Genomic DNA, 21,077 nt, shown 5'->3' on the forward strand with positions numbered 1-21,077 from the left:
CGCCTGCCAGAAACTAAGAGAAAATGAGACTGTCCCTGTGCCCAAATCTTTATATTCTGATTTTCTACTTGTTTAGCACAGAGAGTGGCAGTGGAAATTTGAAATTCAAATCTGGCACCCAGGACTAAACAAACCTACTTGACTTGGCTGCTATGAAAGATCCTGGTTCTCTAGCCTCTACCAATTAGTTTGCTTTCTCTTATACTTCATGGATCCAAAAAATACATACCCGGGCCTGATGAATCTGGTAAGCATCCTCAGCATTCTTCAGAGCTTGGGCCTTGTAATAGTTACTATCTGAAAACAACATACCCATGTCAGAGCTCTGCTGCAGTAATCACCCAAATAAACACACAGATAAATTCCAGTAATTACAGTGGTGCTTCTTGCACAGAAGGATTTTGTGCCTGAAATTGTTAAGTTTGCACACTAACACCCAGGGTACAGTAAATTTCAAAAGAGTGCAAAGAAAGGACTGTAGACAAATCTCTTACCATAATCTTCTTGGGTGATGTTGACCACTACTCCTCCACCAATATCAATCTGCCTTTGGGTAGAGCTGTCTTCCAGTTTGCGTAGGATTTCCTCCTGTATTCCATCATGTCCAATATCTCTTTTACGACTCATAAAATGGGCATATAATTCAGTTTGTGTGATCAGGAAGTTAAGTTTTCGCTGCTGCCTCTTTGCCTAAGAGAACAGCATTTACAAAAAACAGATGAAGGGAAAAAAACAGGACAAGAGTTTAATATTTAAAACATATAAAGAAAAATATTTCATCTACTAAAATATCAACAACTAATCTATCTAGATTATGTTATGCACATCACTGTGCTATCAAAATGCTACTAGTTGCACATAAGAACATTGACCACCTTCACAAACATCTATATTAAAATATAAAATTGTTGTAAATGAAAAGTTCTTTTAAATTTAGTTATCATGGCAAAGAACATCATAATCTAATTTAAGAAATTTTAAAAGTTTTGTTTACACTGAAAAATTAAAATATCAACAGAAATTAACAAGATATTAGTGATCCACAGTAAAAGAATTTAACGGTAAAAAACCACTCTCATGACAGCCTGACTCAATATTCAGTTACTTATGAGTAAAGAGAATTACGGTAGAACATGTGAAATACATCAATAGGTATTGATACTATTGAGATACTATTATTATTATTCAGCAAGACATTGCAGAAACTGTTCACCCTTAGGTTCTGGTTAAAAAATGCTACACTTAAAAGTTGTCTATTAATCTAAGTCAGCGGAAACCTTCACAAAATGCTTATGAATTTGCAAGAATGAGAGGAACATAATAAATAAAAGCATAATTTAAGCATAAAACTAAACATAAGGTCTTCTAAAGATTCAACCTTACCTCATCACCACATATATAAGGTAACAAATAGTAGAGAGCTTTGACAAGGAAACTTTTTCTTGTATTTAAACTCTAGTACTCTGTAAGGAAGTTCACAAAGCTGTCGCTTGCCCGACAAAAAAGCAATCACAGAAAAATTCTCTTCCCCCCACATAAATACAGTTTCGGTTAACAGCAAGGTGAAAAAAGGAGGAAAAAAAAATCCAATGTAAATGAAAAAGTGTCTTGCCTTCTGGACCCAGAATGATGTACAAACCATCACAAAAGGTTGGCCCTCACTAACACTGAGCTATGTATGCCTGAGAGACACACACTGCTTCTCTAATTCCTTCCTCCATTTCACTCACTTGTAAAGATTTTAAGCAGAAGGGTTTTTTTTAATCACCTCACTAATTAGAAGAATTATGTTAAGAAAAATATGATAGCAGAAGAAATATGTGGAATAGTGCTGAAACTGAACAAATAACTGAATTGCACAGCCTGGATTTAGTAACTCAAATTATCCATTCACTTCTGTGTCTCCTCAGTAGACTAATTATCAGCAATCTGTGGTTTTGCTGTACCTCTCTCATCTCCTCATCCAGCTTGCGTTGCTCCAGAGCCTCCTTCTCAGCTCGTTTGCGATGTTCTTTTTCCACCTTTTCATACTTTTTCCAATAGAGAAGCATCTCCTTGGTAAGACGACGTGCTCGTGGTAGAGTTTCCTTACAGTTTTTCTGGGCTTGGATAGCGGCTCGACGTACCTCCCTCATGCACTGATGGGCAAGCTAGAGAGAAATAAGATTTTGGGAACAGTGATAAAATGGGCATATTTTAGAGAAAGCCAGCAATAAACATCATCAAATTTAATTATAGCCAAGTCTGATCCTTCAGAAGAGAAAAAACTGTGATACTTTACTCAGCAGTAATGCTTCTGAAATGGCATGAAAGAATGTGAACTTCCAAAAAAATACCAAGATGGTGGAGAAGACAAAATCTGAAGACAGCTTCAGCATGGCATAGGACTTAAAAGACTGATCTGCTGAGTAGGCCCTTGAAAGGAACTCAGGAGAACAGAATTCATGGCCTGCCTGCAACTCTGACTCACTTGTTTCTTGACACTTTTCTGTGGTTATTTTCTCACTTTTTAATAAGGTTGCTGCAATAGCAGTATTGGTTGAACACAATCCTGTTCATATTAATACACAGAAAAGTGAGGGAGTATTCTACAATTTTTCCATTTCATGAAGAAGCATAACAGAATGTAATTTTTTGTTCTAGTATAAGTAAATCAATGTCATTGTCAAAATTGCTGGGTTTGATGTTTGTGCCAGGTTTTTTTTCCTTCACTAAAGTTTGCACATCAAAAATTCTAACATACAGATTTCAAATCATAAAACAAAATGAAAACAAATTTTAAAAAGTGGAATTTCAAAACCTCTAAGTCTGCTGCATTTCATGGTTGCACTTGACGATCTTAAAGGTCTCTTCCAACCTTAATTATTCTATGATCACTCGTTTGCTAAAATGTCATTTATGATACCTACAAATAGAATACTCACAGCTTATCTGGGCAGAGATCACAAAGAAAACCAGTATCTGCTAGCTAAGGGGATGACAGGAGAGAACCTACCTACAGCAAAGTTTCTTCAACATACCCAAGCAGGTCCTGTTTTCTGCATCCCTTAGATAGAAAATGTGCCCTTTTTTGGTAATGTATATACAGAAGAGAAAATTTCCTACATTACCTTGTCTCCAACAATTCTGAGTCATATATTTGATTACCTTTTCATTAGCCACATAAATGAACCAGACACTTGGGTGTAACACTTGAAAAATGCTCTGAAAGCTATTACCAAATGTTCTTAAGTAAAGCTTTCTAGGTAGAAACATTGCCACTTCTCAGGGAAGACTCTGATGAGGAGATGAATTGCTTTTGCAATCACTTAAGCAGAAAACTGCTCTATTTTTAATCTCGGGTCCTGTATATATTTATGTAAATTATCACAATATTCCAAGAGCCCCTTGGACTTAAATAAGAATGCTTAAACCAGCAAGTTCTAGACAGTGGATATTTGGGCAGCTAAAAAGTCAGAGCATACCAAAGTCACTAATTTATAGTATCAAATATTAGTAAATTTGAAATGTACAAACTAAATCTCACAAAAGCCAAGAATATCTCATGAAAAAAAGTCACATTGCTTGTTCCATCTGTTGCTTATGAAACATGCCAAAATCACACACCTAAAAAATGAAAAGCCTTATACTAAATGACAAAGAACTTGTATACAGTGCTTTCTCCTATACTCCCCTGCTACTATAGTCAGTATTGTGAGAAACAGAAGAAACATAAAGAGGTTACGGTTTGCTTATTACATCCAGCACAAATAACAGTATAAAACAAAACACCACCTACCTTTTTGCTGTTGGTTAGGAAAAGGTTGCGAGCTGAAGCTTTCTGTTTGTATGCCTGTAACAGAATACCATCTTTAAATTAGTTAAAGGGTAATAATGGCTGCACAGTATTTTAAAAGATCACCAACAAGGCTTCAGCAGGTACATGTGCCAGCTGCAGCCACACACACTATTGTATAATTGGGTATAGGTACTGCAAGTATTCTTCATATTGACTGAAACAACTTTTCATCTTTAAATTACTGAAGGCATATATGAATGTATTCCATATCCTGAAGAAAGCATGCAAAACACCTCCTTTTTCTCAATAGTTTCTTTAATTACTATTATTGCAAAGCAGGGTTCTCCTATTCCACTGTTATCACTGAAGTAAACAACATTTTCCACTGTTTCCTAGAGATGTTAAGAATTAATGCAGATCTGATGTTCTTCGCGTGATCAAAATCAGTCTTCTGAGAAAATGTGGTGTACCACACTGCACATATCCTTTGTTTGGCTTTTAAGATCGCAAAGGATGATTCAGCCATCTTTAAACTTCCTAGAATTCAAAGTCTGCTAACTGTGAACTCCAAAAAGCAGGTTCTAAGGTCCACTCTGATCATCTCAGAAAACTAGTAACAGTGAACCCAGCTTTCTATTTCAAATGTGCCTGAAGCTTGTCCTGCAAATGATACAAACACTTTTCCCTAGACTGTTTCTGAAAAAAGTTTTGAAAAAAACACATGCTATAATGATCAAAACATTCCTTTCCTGAACTTTATGGTAAACCTAGATATTGGCTTGCCTTACGCTGCCATCCTGTAGATTAGTATGAGTACCTGCTGAAGTTTACCATACTTTTCATTGAAAAGGACTGAATAGCCATGGCAAATCACTGCATGATCCATTCAGGTATCATTGGTAATAAGAAATCTGAACTACACTTTGCTTATGGATTACAGAATACCAGTTAGGTAACTAATGGCCACCGGAAAAATCAGGTCTTACTTGATTCTGTTTTTCCAAGTGTCAACTTCCTGCTAAATTAATTTTCTGTTTCACTTTCTTGATATGATCACTGATATAGTGCAATTAGCCAAGCTTACCTTTGGCAACTCCTTTTTAACAATGGTAAGCCACACTTTCCGTCGACGTGCATTAAGCTGCTCAATAGACAAATGCTTCTTCTTGGACCCAGGTGGAGGTGTATCATGAGAAAACTTGGCAAAAACTTTGGTCTGGTGATGGTGGCGTCGTGGTGACTCCTCTGAAGAGAGTTCTTCATCCCGTCTCCTCTTTTTCTTTACTTTTTTCAACTTGCCTGCATGGCAACAATGATCATAAAAATACATTTCTTTTTCTATTTTTGAGACACACTTAGTCAGGTATCTTTCCTGAGTAAATTATCTTAGTCCATTTATATGTGGAACCAACAAAAAAGCCAAGCTTATCCATGTTTGCCAATTCTGGGAGCATTCATTTATTCTATTAGATATTTCCTCACTACTCTAGAATGGAAAGATTTTCCTATTTAATAGAGGGGTGAAATGCAATTACTTCCACCCAGGAAAACATTAAGCGTTAAAATGTCTAGGACCTGCTGCAATTTCTCTTGCTTTGTGCTGAAATTCTACTTAAAGACATGTAAAGGTAAGACATTTAAAGGTAACAACACTAGCATTTAGTATAACAAGTCTCAAAGCAAACTTCTCAACAGTTGAAAGATATTGGCACGTTGTCTTGTATTACAGATACCAGCTTTCAGAGGCAATTCATACTGGTATCAAATATTAAAAATATTCTCTCTGAGTACCCAAAATTATGGATGCTGCAAGATTAGTGGAGAAAAAAAATCACCACAGTTAAAGGAACTTGCAAATAAAGAGGAAGGAAGCCCAAAATAACCTCCTTAAAACACAGTTCAAATTTAAATACTTGCACTAGAGAGAGTTCACCTTACACTATCAGTTCATAGCCTTCTCTTTCTGCTTCCTTACAGATTTACAACTGCTGTCAGCTCAAACAAGAAAGGAAACTGCACTTCCTGGCAAACGTGCATCTGAGAAACTCCAGTTGGTATGTCACAGATATAATTCTATTTTAACTCACATTGGACATCAATTCCAAGTTCCCTCTAATTTCCAGTAAACACTTTCACTCCCTATAACTTCTTGTTCACTAGAATTACATATTCCGGAATAACTGCAGCAGGTACTGGGTAAGTCCTTACATTTTACAAGGAACCGTGTTTTCAAAAAACTCTTGAGTAAATGGACCATGCTATAAAACAGTGCTTATGGATTCTGAAGCAATGAATAAAGCTATAAGGTATCTACTGCATAACTCCTTCATTCTATATTCAGAGGTCCACAAATAAAATCTTAAGCTGCGAACTCTCCAGTCACACCCCTTTTTTCTCCATCCTACCTTTCAAGAAGCCACATGATAAAGCACAGTATTTTCTGAAGATTTTTTCCTTTGGCAGAACTTGGTATTTCCATGCAAAACCCACAAGTTTTGAATATTTATGTTTATTCAAAGGAAATAACATAGGAAAGAAGTTAAATCAGAGCAGCCCTTTAAAAACCACTTAAAACCACCAGGTTAGTGACTTTACCTTTTATTTTTTTCTCTTCTTTAAACTTCTTTTTCTTGGGCCCTAGCAGGTGGCGCTGCTGCTCATAGTAAGGGTCGTGGGTGGACAGCAGCCCTGCGCTGTAGTACTGATACTGCTGCAACTGAAGGACATGAAAGTGAGCAGCTAACAGAGACAGTCAGGGAACAAGTTCACATCTTGAACATAAATAAGAGATCAGGAAACATCTATTTCTCCATATTTTGCATTTGTTATCAGATATCACACAGTGCCCAAAGTAAAACCACTGCTCCCAGAGGTAGCCTCCAAGTTCTGCACAGGGAACCAAGCCCACCCAGTAAAGTAAGAGGGAAGAGCGGATGGTGAAGTTTACACTTTCAAAACATACTGCTGTCTTTTCCATATGGGTGCTGCTCAGCAACATGAAGAGCAACATGAACACACTACATGAAGAGATCCAAATATGGACCTACTATTTGTTTTGCCCACATTCCCAAATTACATACATGTTCTACGTTATCATTCCAAAGGATGAAAAAGAGCAGGTTTAGGGAAAAGGCATTTAAAAGATATCCACAAGGACAAACAACTTGAACACCCAGACTGTCAAGTAAAAATATAGCTGCCTCAGCATTTTTTCCCCTAAATGATCAAAAAAGTCAGTATATTCCCATCATTATTCAACTGAAGCATTGAAGAACTACACACAGGTTACACATAAACAGGCAAATTAAAGACACTACCACTCAAAAATCAACTATTTAAAACCTCAGTATACTTTTAAGTTAATAAAATATTTTTGAAAGGTGAGACGATCAGCATAAAGAAACTTTTTTGGACAGATGTGTTTTCCCCCCTCATGACTGTGTACTGCTGATCTGACAATACACTGGTTATTTTCACTGGATATTATTTCTTAGTAGTCTGAAAATAAATATTTGTGTAAAATCTAACAAAAGTTATGACCTGGGTAAAAATTAGGTGTATGAATATTCGTGTAGTTACGCAATATTTCAAGAAATTAACACAATCTTGAGAACTTTACAAGTAAACAAAGGAAAGAAGTGGACAGAAGTAAAGACCTGCATGGGAAAATACTTATTCACTTTTCTGGAGAAATTTCAAAGTAATATAAATCAAGAAGACAAATTTTAACTTCAGACACATCCTCTGATAACAGAATAGGATTACTTCCTTCATCTGAGGTTACTTTCTGCTGCAATTCAAAACAGCACTGAAAGCTTCTGCAAAAGCCCTTGTAATTTGAAAAAGTACATTAGTAGAATCAAAACAGCCATATAATCTGGCCTAATATTAAGAAAAATGCAGAAATGTGGCAGATTATTTTCTTCTAAGAAGGTAAAAAGAAAAGGTAAGCAGAAAATCCAAAACTTAAAAAAAGGTAAAAAAGAAAGAGAGTCAAGTAAACCCCCAAATCAGGACAGCAAACAAGGTAGAAAACTAGGCACTCTCTTTCAAGAGATGTAAACATCACCTTAATATTCATCACCTCAATGATGATGTAAATACACTTGAACAGCAGCTACTACCTGTATTAGAATTTAACTCACCACATCTCAGTTTTCATATATATTTTCCAAATCTTGCATCCTAAACCCTTATAGTTGCTCTAGTGAGTGGGACAGAACACTTTGGAAGCTATATACCACACATGTGCCAGTACTAGCTACATACATTACTGACAGACTGGTAGCGTGAGGCATCGACAGCCTTTCATTCTGTATGTAATTAATTAACTAAACCTTGTCTCAAACTAACTTTAGACAGTTATAGTCTATCAAACAACAGGGTATTTTCCAGTCCACAAAATATTATGTTTTGATAAAAATAAGAGCAATTAAAATAAGGCAGTTAAAGGACAAATTCGGGATTTTTACCTCTTTGTCTTTGCTATATTTAATTTGATGCAATTTCTTATATTTGTGTAATCGCAGCATATTGTGAAGTTCCTCCCTTGAAAGGGAAAATTCTTCTTCATCCTCTCCGTCCTCATCACTTGGTGAATCAGTGTCACTGGAGTCATCACTCAGGAGGATACTCTAATAAGAATAAACAGGAATTAATTTAACTATCACAAGTCCCTGTACTGAATTGTTTACTTATGCAAAACACTCTTGAGCCTTTACCTAACAAAATAAACAACAATACTTCACATTTGTCTTTAATCTAAAAATGTCTCAAATGGAAAACAGCTTTCTGAGGTGCAGTATTGTTTAGCAGTGAATCCAATACACATTTTGTGACTGCAGAATCGTAGAGTGGTTTGGGTTGTGTAATGGGTCTGGCTGAGATGGAGCTCATTTCCCCGTAGCAACCTTCACCGTGCTGTGCTCTGCACTGGTAGGTGGAAAGGTGTTGATAACACACCAGTGTTTTGGCTACTGCTGAACAGTGCTGGCACAGCATCAGCACAGTCTCTCAACGTTCCTCTCCCCCCATCGAGGGCAAGATCCTGAGAGAGGACTAAAGCAAGCCAGCTGACCCAAACTAACCAAAGGGATATTCCATACCATATGAAGTCAGCTCAGATATAAAAGCTAAGGAAAGGAGGAGGAATAAGGGGCATTTGTTATTTACAATGTTTGCCTTCTGAGCAACCGCTAGGTGTGCAGAAGCCCTGCTTCCCAGGAAGTGGCTGGGAATTGCTTGCCAATGGGAAGTAGAGAATAAACCTTGTTATTTTCCTCTTTGCTTGTGCACGCACAAACTATTGCTTTTACTTGAGCAAACCGCCTTATCTCAGCCTACGAGTTGTTTTCCATCTTTATTCTCTCTCTCCTGTCTGGCTGGGAAGGGGAGTGATAGAGAGGCTTGGTGGGCACCTGGCAACCAGCCAAGGTCAACCCAACACAGGTTGCAAGGGGACCTTGAAGATCATGGAGTTCCAACCCTGCTGCTGTGGGCAGGGATACCTTCAACTAGACCAGGCTGTTCAGAGCTCTAGTCAGCCTGGTCTGGAACACTCCCAGGGATGGGGCATCCACAACTTCCCTGGGCAACCTGTTCCAGTGCCTCACCACCCTCACAGTACAGAATTTTTCCCTAATAACTAATCTAAACCTACTGTCTTTCAATTTGAACCCATTCCCCCTTGTCCTGTCACTACATGCTCTTGTAAATAATCTTGCTCCATTTTTTCTTTTTCTTTCCCTTCAAGTACTGGAAGGCTGCAATTACGTCACCCCGAAGCCATCTCTTTTCCAGGCTGAACAATCACAATTCTCTCAGTCTTCCTTTATAGGAGAGGTGCTCCATCTCTCTGACCAACTTGGTGTCTGGACTCACTCCAACTGATTTGGGGGGAGGTAGTTAGTTCTCTAAGTTTGATGATAGTTAAGTCATTTTAGTCCACTTTGTCTGCTTGTGGTCTCAGAAAAGCAGCAGTGAGAAAAGCCAGGATACCAGTAGGGGCATTTTGTTATGTATGGTTGCAGGGTCCTTTCCTACCCCATTTGTAGTTTGTCCTGGTATTCTACCACTTCTACCTGTATCAGTTGCAGCAGGTTTGGCTCTTGTTTGACCTCTTGGCAACACATTTTTGCTAACTACAGAAGGCTATAGTACAATGAAAATGCAAAGACAGCATAAAGCCTCCATTCCACTCTTCTTTCATCCTCATTGAGATCTGGTACTGAGTTCAACTTAAGAAAAATCTTTCAGTTGAGTCCCAAATCTCCATTTAATAAATTTCATAATAGATCATTTTAATTTGGATAGTGTACTAAAATTAATTCAAATTCTGAATGTATACTCACTGCCAAGGCCATCACTAAACCATGCTACCAAGTACCACATCCACATGCCTTTTGAATACTTCCAGGGATGGTGATTCCAACACTTCCCTGGGCAGCCTGTTCCAACGCCTGATCACCCTTCCAGTGAAGAAATTTTTCCTAATATCCAATCTAAAACTTCCCTGGCACAACTCGAGGCCATTTCCTCTTGTCCTGTTGCTTGTTATTTGGGAGAAGAGACTGATCCTCACCTCACTACAACCTCCTTTCAGGAAGTTGTGGAGAGTGATAAGGTCTTCATTGAGTCTCCTTTTCTCCAGGCTAAACAACCCCAGCTCCCTCAGCCGCTCCTCATGAGACTTTTGCTCCAGACCCTTCACCAGCTCCATTGCCCTTCTCTAGAAATGCTCCAGCACCTCAATGTCCTTCTTGTAGTGAGGGGGACCAAAACTGAACACAGTATTTGAGCGTGGCCTCATCAGTGCTGAGTACAGGGGGACAATCACTGCCCAGGTCCTGCTGGCCACACAATTTCTGATACAAGCCAGGACACCATTGGCCTTCTTGGCCACCTGGGCACACTGCTGGCTCATGTTCAGCCGCTGTTGACCAGCACCCCCAGGTCCTTTTCCACCTGGGCAGCTTTCCAGTCACTCATCCCCCAGCCTGTAACGATGCCTGGGGTTGTTGTGACCCAAAGGCAGGACCGGACACTTTGCCTCGCTGAACTTCATACAATTGGTCTTGACCCATCAATCAAGCCTGTTCAGATCCCTCTGCAGAGCCTTCCTACCCTCCAGCAGATCAACATTCCCACCCAACTTGGTGTTGTCTGCAAACTGACTAAGGGGATAAACTGACTCGATCCTCTTGTTCAGATCATTGATAAATATATTAAATAGGACAAGGTCCAATACTAAGCCCTGGGGAAAACCACTAGTGACTGGCCACCAGCTGAATTTCACTTCACCACTCTCTGAGCCTGGCCATCCAGACAGTTTTTTATCCAGTGAACAGTGTACCCAACCCAAGCCATGAGCAGCCAGTTTGCCCAGGACAGTGCTTTGGGAAATGGTGTCAAAGGCTTTATTGAAGTCTAGGTAGACAACATTCACAGCCTTTCCCTCATCCACTAAGCAGGTCACCTTGTCATAGAAGATGAGCAGGTTGGTCAAGCAGGACCTGATATTCATAAATCCATGTTTGCTGCACCTGATTCTCTGGTTATCCTGTACATGCTGTGTGATGGCACTCAAGATGATCTGCTCTATAACATTTCATGGCACTGAGGTCAGGCTGACAGGTCTGTAGTTCCTCGGATCCTCCCACCAGATTTTCTTGCAGACAGGCATCACATTTGCTAACTTTCAGTCAGCTAGGGCCTCCCTGGTAAACTGGGACTGCTGGCAGATGACTGAAAGTGGCTTGGTGAGCACTTCTGCCAGCTCTCTCAGTACCCTTGGGTGGGTAACTTTGTTCATAGATTCCACAATAGCTGCATTTCTTTCCAATATTCTTACCTTCAGCCACTTTCTGCTTTTCTTCAGTTTGGAAAAGTTATACAAGCTCCCTTTTTCAGACTTTGGTTCTGTTTAAATTAAAAATAAAAATAAAGTCCTTAAGAAATAATGTCATTCCCAGCTAAACACAAAGAAAGCAGACATTCAACCTAGTGCATGCCTACCTGGCTGCAGTACTCCATTCAGGGAATGTGTGTTCAGCATCCCAGAATTCCCTGCTCCAGATGACTCCCCAAGCAACGAGTTTGGAGGCTCTTCCTTAACTTGCATCAGGGGATCCCCAGACTGAGGCAGCAAAGGACTGTCATCCAATCCATCTTCACTTTCATCGCTGCAAAAAGATACGTAATATAGTGACAATGAAAGGAAAATATTCAAAAGAGAAGATGCCCATGCAACTTTCTTACACCTCCCTTGTCTAAAGGTTTGAGAATTGAGACAGCTTCAGATGTAATTTTACACATTAGACATATTGCTGTTAATAATTTCCCATTAACCCCTCAGCAACAGTTAATCATCAAACTAGCCTGGCTATACAATCAACCTGCACCTCCAGTGATAGAAACCTTTACAAGGTATCTAATAAGAAGCACGAACTAAGCAAGAAACTAATATCAAGTCAAACTGAAGCACAATATTGTCATCCTCGTGTGTAGATGTAAAGCTATACTTTTTATAATTCTTGTGTGGATCTTATTAAATGCTTGTAAACATACCTGTCACCTGTTGCCCATGCAGATATCAGTTCTGTAACTTGACAATTCCAAAAAAGTGATGAAATTAAACATGTTATTGTATTGGGACAGAAACGAACATACCTTGATGCTCACTTCTTAATGCGACAACTTATGTACAAATAAATTCTGCGTCAGTCTTTGCATTTTATTTATGGTTACAGGCCATAAGTGTCCTTGAAAATCAACTTAGTGCTTCCTCATCCTACTTTTTGCAGATAAAGTAAGTTTTGGCCACTTACTTACAAAAAAGAGCTTTAAAACATTTGTGCTAGTTTGTACATGGGTTGGTAACACAATGGATTATCAGTGTGAACTAAAAGAACCACAGTTTAAAATCTTTTATACAATCATAGAATAACCCGAGTTGGAACAGACCCACAAGGATCATCGAAGTCCAACTCCTGGCCCTGCACAGAATCACCCCAAGAATCACACCATGTATCTGAGAACATTGTTCAAATTCTTCTTGAACTCTGTCAGGCTTGGTGCCATGACCACTTCCCTGGGAAGCCTGTTCCAGCCACCCTCTGGGTGAAGAACCTTTTCCTAATATCCAACCTAAACACCCCTCGTCACAGCTTCATGCCACTCCCTTTGGTCCTGTCACTGGTCACCAGAGAGAAGAGATCAGAAAGGCTTTGTTTCAGAACTTGGAGCCAATCATAGATTTACTATTAAATTTAATAGTATTTTTTACATCTCCTCTTTTCTAGGCTGAACAATCCAAGTGACCTCTCCTTCTTCAAAGAAGAAGAGTTTATAATTAACAAGTCACTACTAAATTCTTAAAATGGTGTTGTCTGGGAACAATGTAAAAAAAATGCTTGTCTTTCCTTGGTATTCCCAAGGGAAAATGGAAAAGGTTTTGGTACCTGGATATACTCCTGTTAAAGATGGCAGATGTCTGTCGTAAAAACTGATCCAGTTGCAGAGCTTTCTCCAGATATTGCAGATAGAGGGGTTTTGCCAGCTCTGAGCAGCTGCCATCCTCCCTGGCACCCAGCTCTGAAGCCATAGAACAAACTTTTCCTCATGCACAGGTGCCTCTGAACACACTGCTGTTAAAAAGAAACGAGTCATTATCACCATTGCCTCCTCTAAAAGGAATGAAATTGGTGAGCAGGCAAATCTACTCCATGCTGCACCAAATGCTAATATCTCACAGAATGTAGAACCGAGGTGGTTCTGGGCAAAAGCTTACGTTGCCGTTAATAGGTATAGTAAACAAATTCCCACTCAACTTTCCACCACAATATTACCACAGCCAAAAAGTAGATTCTTAGGTTTCTTTTTTATGGCTCTGTGGATGCTGTTTAATAGGAATAAGCACCGTATTGACCTAGTATGATAATCCAAGTGGTGACATAGAAATGCAAAGTATTATGAAGCCAGTCCTTAAGCATCTAAAGTAAACTTCCATCACTATTACAGATAACACGTTTAACTCTGAACAGAGGGCAGATATATATATAAATAAATAAATATATATAAACTTACTCCAAAAAGAAAGAACTACTGAAAATACTGTTCTTCTGTTGCTTTTACCATTCAGTTCACAGCTAGTCTACTGAACACTTGTAACATTTCTCCTTTACCTTAAAGCAACATTACTCTTACAGCACTCAAAGTTGCTACCTGTTGGCAAACAAGCTACAAATACTTGACAAAAAAACCCTTTTGCATTCTAAAATTCAACTCTTATTTTATTAAAGAAAAAGTAAAACATAATTAGCAATTTACTACATACTTTTTAATATTTACAAATTCAGGACATATTTTAGCTTTATGTTTTTTTCAACAATAAAAATCGTCTGCCTGATTTTCATTTATTTGTTCTCAGTATTTAAAATTCTTAATAAAACCAAACACATTCCCCTGCAATATTTGCATAATACATACTTTAAAAACAAAGCTATCAAAACATTTTATTGCTCTGTCAACTGCAGTTTACTTTTCCAGCTACAAAGGATGTCATAACAACTGTTACAGTAATAGCTCTGTCAACTTGAATTTTACTTTTCTTCAATTGCAAAAGATGCCATCATCATTATAATAATAGTGAGAAAGATAAATTATTTCCAAAGCCACAGTTGTTACTGTATAAATGAAATTGCTGTCAGTATCCTAAATATTATAATATTTAATAATAAATAAATGCCTTAAGCTTTTACTTCCAGTGGAGAACAAAAATCATAGAATGGTTTAGGTTGGAAAGGACCTTAGAGAACATCTAGTTCCAACCCCTCTGTCATGGGCAGAGACACTTCCCACGAGAACAGGTTTCTCAAATTAAAACCAGTCAGCTTTAGTCAGATCTAGATTAGTTGCTCTCCTGAAGGATTCTTCTGCTTTCTATCACTTCTTAAAAATACTACAAAAACCAAAGCAAACTTCACATCAATTTATTTAAAGACATTTTATATTTGTTCAATTATTAAATCAGTAACTAAATTGTTTTATGCTTATATAAGTGAACATACAGATTGGGTATCCGATCTTCAAACTGTTTTTTCTTCACATATACAGTCCGAAAACCCAGCATCTAACCTTTTTCAAGTCTTTTATCCTCAAAAATTATAGAACAGTTTTAGATCTTCTAAAGTAACAAGAAACTACGATAAGTGATTCCCACCTTGAGACTAATAGCTGTGGTTGAACAAGAGCAAATTTTATTATTTCGTAATAAATACTCAGTGTTAACATCCTTATCCACAGAGAATACACAATAACATACCAGAAGCCGTTACACAGGATACCAGCTCTGATCTAAAAATCATTTTTAGACTGAAGCCATCTAGGTTCAGCTTTCCATACATCAGGTCTTTGCATACCTGACAGCAATTGAATGGTTGACCTCAGTTACCAAATACCCATTTCCAGCAAAGCTTATCAGAACACCTGAAAACTTTCCTTGTAAGGGTAGTGAGATGGACATTTTCCAAGCAACTTTCATCCACATATGTCATAGTGCTTAATAGGCATTTAAAAACCCAACCAACCAATCAATCAAACAGAAAACAAAAGAAAAAATGAACAAACCCAGCCTAAAATCAAAAACTGTCTTCCAAGAGACGGGGCTATGAACCACAGACTCATTTAGGTTGGAAAAAATCTCTAAGACCATCGAGTCCAGCTGTTAACCCAATAGTGTCAAATCCACCACTAAATAATGCCCCCAGGTGCCACATCCACACACCTTTCAAATACCTCCAGGGACAGTGACTCAACCTCTTCCCTGGGCAGCCTGTTCCAGTGTTTGGCAATGCTTACCACGAAGAAATGAAGTAGAAGGGTTAAAAAATGAGAGGAAACATGAAACTTCCGTCTCTAACGGAAGAAATCATTCAAGAGGTGATAGAAAAGGACACCATGAAGGTGAAAGTGGTTTTCCTTCAAATCACCAATAAAAATTATATATTTTATAGGGTCAAGAATCTATCCCTAGTACAATATCAGAAAAAGTATGGTGATTCCTTTTATCGCCCCATTTCAAAATCTATCAACAAGAGCACGTGTTATATTAACATGGTTAACTCAGATCCACATGGTATCTTTCACCTGTCTGCTCTTTGCAGAAAACCATGTTCCCAAACCTCAACATTTAGTGACATTACTGGTCCTCTCAGCTCTGTGCGGAAAAAAATGTGCCCCAAAGGGCATAAAGCACACAGGACTTGATTTGGATTCATGGCCTCTGAGGAAGATAAAAAAACAAATGTACTCTATTGCCCCACAATGAGCCTTGCCCTCACAAAACTATACAAGTTTAAGAACAAAATAAAGGAAAAGAAATAAGATAGATTTGAGGTCAAGTTTTTAATTGCAGGACAGCAAACAGGACAGAGGCAAAACAAACACAACCATCTTCCTGATCCACAATGAATAACTGGATGCTATTCTAGCTGCCCAGACACACTTTCCCAAGTGTTGGTCTACGTGGTTCTACCCAACTGGATCAGTGCCCCTGCTCCCACAGTGCTTATCTGCCTCCATGCTCATACAGTTTAGGAGATAAATAGGAGAATATTTCTTTACTTGTAAGATACAAATGACCCTGTCATAAGAAGATGCTGACAGCTGTGTTCGGTAAGTAGAAAAGTAAGATATTTTCTCGGGAGTGGCTCATTGGTACTGCACAGAGTTCCCAGGCAAGCATCAGAGCAAGTGATAATAGCTTCTGTCTGCAGTGACTGCAGTTATTGTAAAGAGGAGGTTTTACTCTGTATTTTAACATATTAAATCCCCTTGTTGTGTACAGTATGCTATGCATGTACCCTTACATGCTAAGTACCTGTCTCATCCGTACTTTTTTTCAGATACTTATGCTCTTAAATATTACTTTCCAGATCAGGAAACCTTACATTTCCACATTTAATAAAGTCCTTCTCAAGTTGACATAGTATAAGTACTGTGCATTTCACCCATATAAAGAGACATGCCTTTGCTTGTCTTCCTATTTTAATCGTCCAATGAGGCTCCTGCACATACAACATTAATTACCCTTGCCCCCAAAACAGTTACTAGTCTATATCCCACCTACCAAATAAATAAATAAACACAGGAGAACTTAACAATATTCTTAAATATATTTACAATGCCCAAAACAAATTTAGTAAGTGTTACACAAGCGTATTTGAATAGAGAATAGTTTAGACATTGAATTCAGCCCTTTCATTTAGTCATGCTAACAGTCACACAGTGCTTCTCTGACGATCAAAGTAATAATACGGAAAGTAAGTGACAGACATCTCTTCATTCTCTGTTCTTTTGTTTCCACTCTAGTTTTTAAGAAACAAAGATTTCCAATGGCAAAACCTGCTTGAATACTGAAACAAGAGAAGATGGGAACAAGAGAGAGGCACAGAGCCTGATCCACTATGGTAGGTAACAGTGTTCAGGACATCACAGACATTGCCTCAGTGGATTTACATAGTGATGACATTCATTCCACTTTTCTTTGCCATTTTTGAAACAACTCTGTCCTTCTGCCTACTCAGTTTAAAGAAGATTGCAAAGACACAGATTTTCGAAATGGTTTCATTACTGATGAAACATTTTGGTAAATACTCATATGTTACAGGTGGTAAAATGACTGAATGCTGCAGAGTAATCCTTTTGCCGTCACAACTTTCTTACTGATACATGTCAATTTTATGTTAAGTTTCAGTATCAAATTCAGTAGCTATTTGCTTTCTCCCTTCCTCTCCCATAGAGTTCTAACAATTTAGAAACCTGGAATTTGGAAACAATAACTTCTGCACTGCCTGGCTGGCACTTTGAATCCTCTAAATTCCTAATCAGAAGGTCACACTGAAACCATTTAATTGTATCATATGGACTGCTGAACTATGAAAAGCATACATAAAATATCATCAGGAATATAAAAACTTCATGCAAATAATTTCCATAATAATATGTATTTTTTTAATATCTAAGTTCAGTTCTGAAGAAGCCTTCTTTAACCTGTTTTAAATCACATTGTTTAGTTCACTTTTAATGTAGGTGTGGGGTTTCTTCACTCACTCTTGTTTTTTCAAGTCTGCCCATTCTAATACCTACTCAGTAAGTTAACATCCAGCATTGGAGAAGAATCCTCCAGGGATGTATTCTGAGAGCAGAGTTAGGTTTCATAACAAGGTTTCTAAGTTTTATACCCATCAACCTGCACCAATCAAACAGCAGAAACACTGGTGGTCTCATGAAGAAGCTTAGCTTTAGAAGTAGATTCTCACAATTTAAACAAATATCCACTGCCTATTTCTGAATGGAAGTCCAGCAAGTTTTTCCTACCGATACCAAATTAAACAGGAGACTTGTCAGTGGTAAATGCAAAATTTGGCTCTTGTGCCTAGCTGCAAGCTAGATGGGATTTGCTTTGCAGAGCTCTTTGAAGCAGTACTTTTTCTTCCAGAAGTTTCTGGGAGGTTTTCCCTTCATTTGCTGTCACCTCTACAGGTAAGGCCCAAAGGGTTATTTTTTCTGCTCTTTATACCTAATGTTAACCATCATAGTAAATAATGATAATGACTATACTCCTAGCTGAGGGCACATACACAAACTCAAGCTGCCATGGAAGGAAAAGGTACAAGATAGCAGCTAATGCAGAGTACCTCTTCTTAGCCTATGACAAATGCAAGGCAAAACAGGCAGGTAAAACTAATTCATTCTCGCCTGCCACACACTAAGTGCACGTATATGAAGTGTGACCAGCTGGCAGGTGAGCTCCGCTATCTACTTGTTCCAGTATTCAGCCCACAGAAGCAGTTTCTTTTCTCTCCTCTGTCCAATCAATGTAAGCACATTGACAAAACATCCAAGTGGACAAAAACCTGAAATCCCAGAAAGTATGTATTCCTCATCTCTCTATTTACAGCATTGAAAGTTCTATCCATAGTGCAGGACTAAAAACTGGGAGCAAGAACACAAACTTCCATGCTACCTTAGTTATCTTGCAATTTTAGCGGTTTCGACATCAACTTATTAAGAGAGATTTTCCAAATTGATATAAATATCTAAAATACTTTTTGTTCTTGAAGAAATTTACAACTGAGACATTAAACTCTCTCTGGAATAGCAGAATACTCTAAGATTTTCCTGTAGTAAGATCTCCAGAATAAACTGTGACACAAATATACATATTCAAACAGAAGACTCAGTCAAGGTCTGTATGGAAAACTTACATTAGCACAGTACTATCAGCCAGGCATATCTTTGTCAGACTTCTTTACAAGCACATAATCTCCAGTACAGACAATTGTGGTGGTATAAAAAACTTAAAGAAGTATTTTGCTTGGAGGAGAATTATATGCTCTCCTTTCGCTGCTCACATTTTAGCTTGCTTTGGTAAAGGTACAGTTGCACTAACAACCATTTTCCAGACTACACTATATACCACATTTTAAAGCAAAACATAATTCCCATGCAGTCTTTTTTAATGGCAGTGTCTTAAATATAACTTGGGTATGTGAGAGATTATGGCTTTAAAAAAAGCAGATAGGATATTTCATATGAACCTAAAGCCCTCAATCTTCACTAAACTCAAGCTAAACGAATAAAAGACATGCATATAAAAACTCAACTGTGAGTTTGCATCACTTCAGTTTGAAATTAAAAAAAGCCATTTTAATTGCCTTTCTGAGTATTGAAATCTAGGTAAACTAGATACTTTACTTTGCTGGTTTGCTTTTGTGGTAAGGTTTTATATTGTTTTGCAAGGAATGAGACAGCATTTCACTGATCTGTGTTCCACCTTTTAATCACTTTTAAATAGAGAGAAGAGTCAGTGGGGTACTGGCTCTGAATTTTACAATTGCCCAAAAGAACAGTAACAGTAGGGCTCAGTTTATTATTTAAAAGAAAAGCTATACAACAATGTATCAGAAGTGTACACATAAGTGAATAACAGAATACCTTAAAACATACTGAACACAAAAGCTGGCATGTCACAGCTCTACTTCCATGTTTAAACTAGCAGAAAAACAAATCTAATCTAAATATTTAATTTTTCAATTAGAGCAATTCTTTCCCAAAAGAGCAGTTAACAGCATTAATGGAGACCTCTGGCAATGCATTTATACTCTTTGCTCTACTCAACAGCACCAACAGCTACCTTCACACATTGCCACTCACACAAAACACCGACTGTATGAATGTTTTCAGTTTTGTTTGGTTTTTACTCCCTCCACCCGAGACTATGAAAAGGGAACTATGTCTAAAAAAAGCTCTAAGACCATTTTCTTCTTGCCATCTAAACCAATCCCTAGCACATAGTTTAGCCTGTCAAAGAGCATGCTTATTACAGAACTTACAGCTTATTACATTATACCTGAATGGCATAAAACCTACTCATTTGAATGGTCAAGTAGTGTGAGGCAATATTTTAAGCAACTTCAACAACATACACGTGAGAAATAGAGAAGAAAAGAACTACAGGCAAAATTCTTAAGATGTTGGGAAAAGCTCCAAGCTACAATTCTATTTCTTGTACTTTTCCCGCACTATCTTATTAACCTCCCAATGTCATGACATACTGTTATACATACACATTAAAGAAGTGACAACACAAATAGATAATTTCTGATTCATGTAAGTTAAAAAATGTGTAGGTCACATACAAACAGGCCTATAAGGTGTCCTCTACAAATCCATGCAGTAGATGTATTTGTAAGAGAGGAAACTAAAGTTCTAATTACACACATAAAGACATTTTACTATAAAAAAGGAACTTGACTTACACCATTTTCTTCATGCAAAGATGAAAATAAACTAAAGGAATTTATTACTATCTGCAACACCATAGAGGCGGAAATTCAACATGCAACATTGGCAACAGCTAACGAAAAAGTAATGTATAATGTTAAACCATGGGCAGAAATTGCGTTAGACTGTGTTTGCAGTGAAACAGGAGCAGACTGTACAGCCCAGCTTTAAAGAAGTGTTTCCTAGTGTGTGCATTCACCAGGGCAAGCACAACATTGAACTGTGCTTCATATACACCCGAGAGATTCTTTCCATCCACAACGACACCAGCCTGGCAGGCGGCCCCTTCCTGCAGGTGCCGGCGGTCATTCCGGGGGCGCCGGGGAAGTCCCGGCCCCGCTCCGCAAGGATGTGCGGGCAGCGCCGCCACACGCGACGCGGCCCGGCCCGGCCCCCCCGCGGCTCCCGGGGCGGGGGCCCCGGGGGCGCTCCCGCGGGCGCGCTGCCGGCGGTG

At 38.4% G+C, this 21,077-nt stretch overlaps 1 protein-coding gene across 2 annotated transcripts in view; it reads right to left on the bottom strand.

Annotated features, from left to right (window-relative positions):
* Positions 1-13,425, bottom strand: part of INO80 (INO80 complex subunit) — a 63,053-nt gene extending 49,628 nt beyond the window's left edge. For both annotated transcript variants that reach the window (XM_027706345.1, XM_027706352.1), the window contains exons 1-10: positions 13,237-13,425; positions 11,792-11,958; positions 11,628-11,695; positions 8,251-8,412; positions 6,374-6,494; positions 4,863-5,077; positions 3,779-3,832; positions 1,947-2,150; positions 495-690; positions 230-297 (exon numbers count right to left, since the gene is read on the bottom strand). In XM_027706345.1, the coding sequence (XP_027562146.1) occupies positions 230-297; positions 495-690; positions 1,947-2,150; positions 3,779-3,832; positions 4,863-5,077; positions 6,374-6,494; positions 8,251-8,412; positions 11,628-11,695; positions 11,792-11,958; positions 13,237-13,379 (1,398 nt within the window). In that variant the 5' untranslated portion in view covers positions 13,380-13,425. The remainder of the gene's footprint in view (positions 1-229; positions 298-494; positions 691-1,946; positions 2,151-3,778; positions 3,833-4,862; positions 5,078-6,373; positions 6,495-8,250; positions 8,413-11,627; positions 11,696-11,791; positions 11,959-13,236) is intronic.
* Positions 13,426-21,077: the final 7,652 nt, after the last annotated feature.

This window comes from Neopelma chrysocephalum, unplaced genomic scaffold (assembly GCF_003984885.1).
Source record: "Neopelma chrysocephalum unplaced genomic scaffold, ASM398488v2 Primary Assembly neopelma1_24, whole genome shotgun sequence".
Classification (NCBI taxonomy): Eukaryota; Metazoa; Chordata; class Aves; order Passeriformes; family Pipridae; genus Neopelma; species Neopelma chrysocephalum.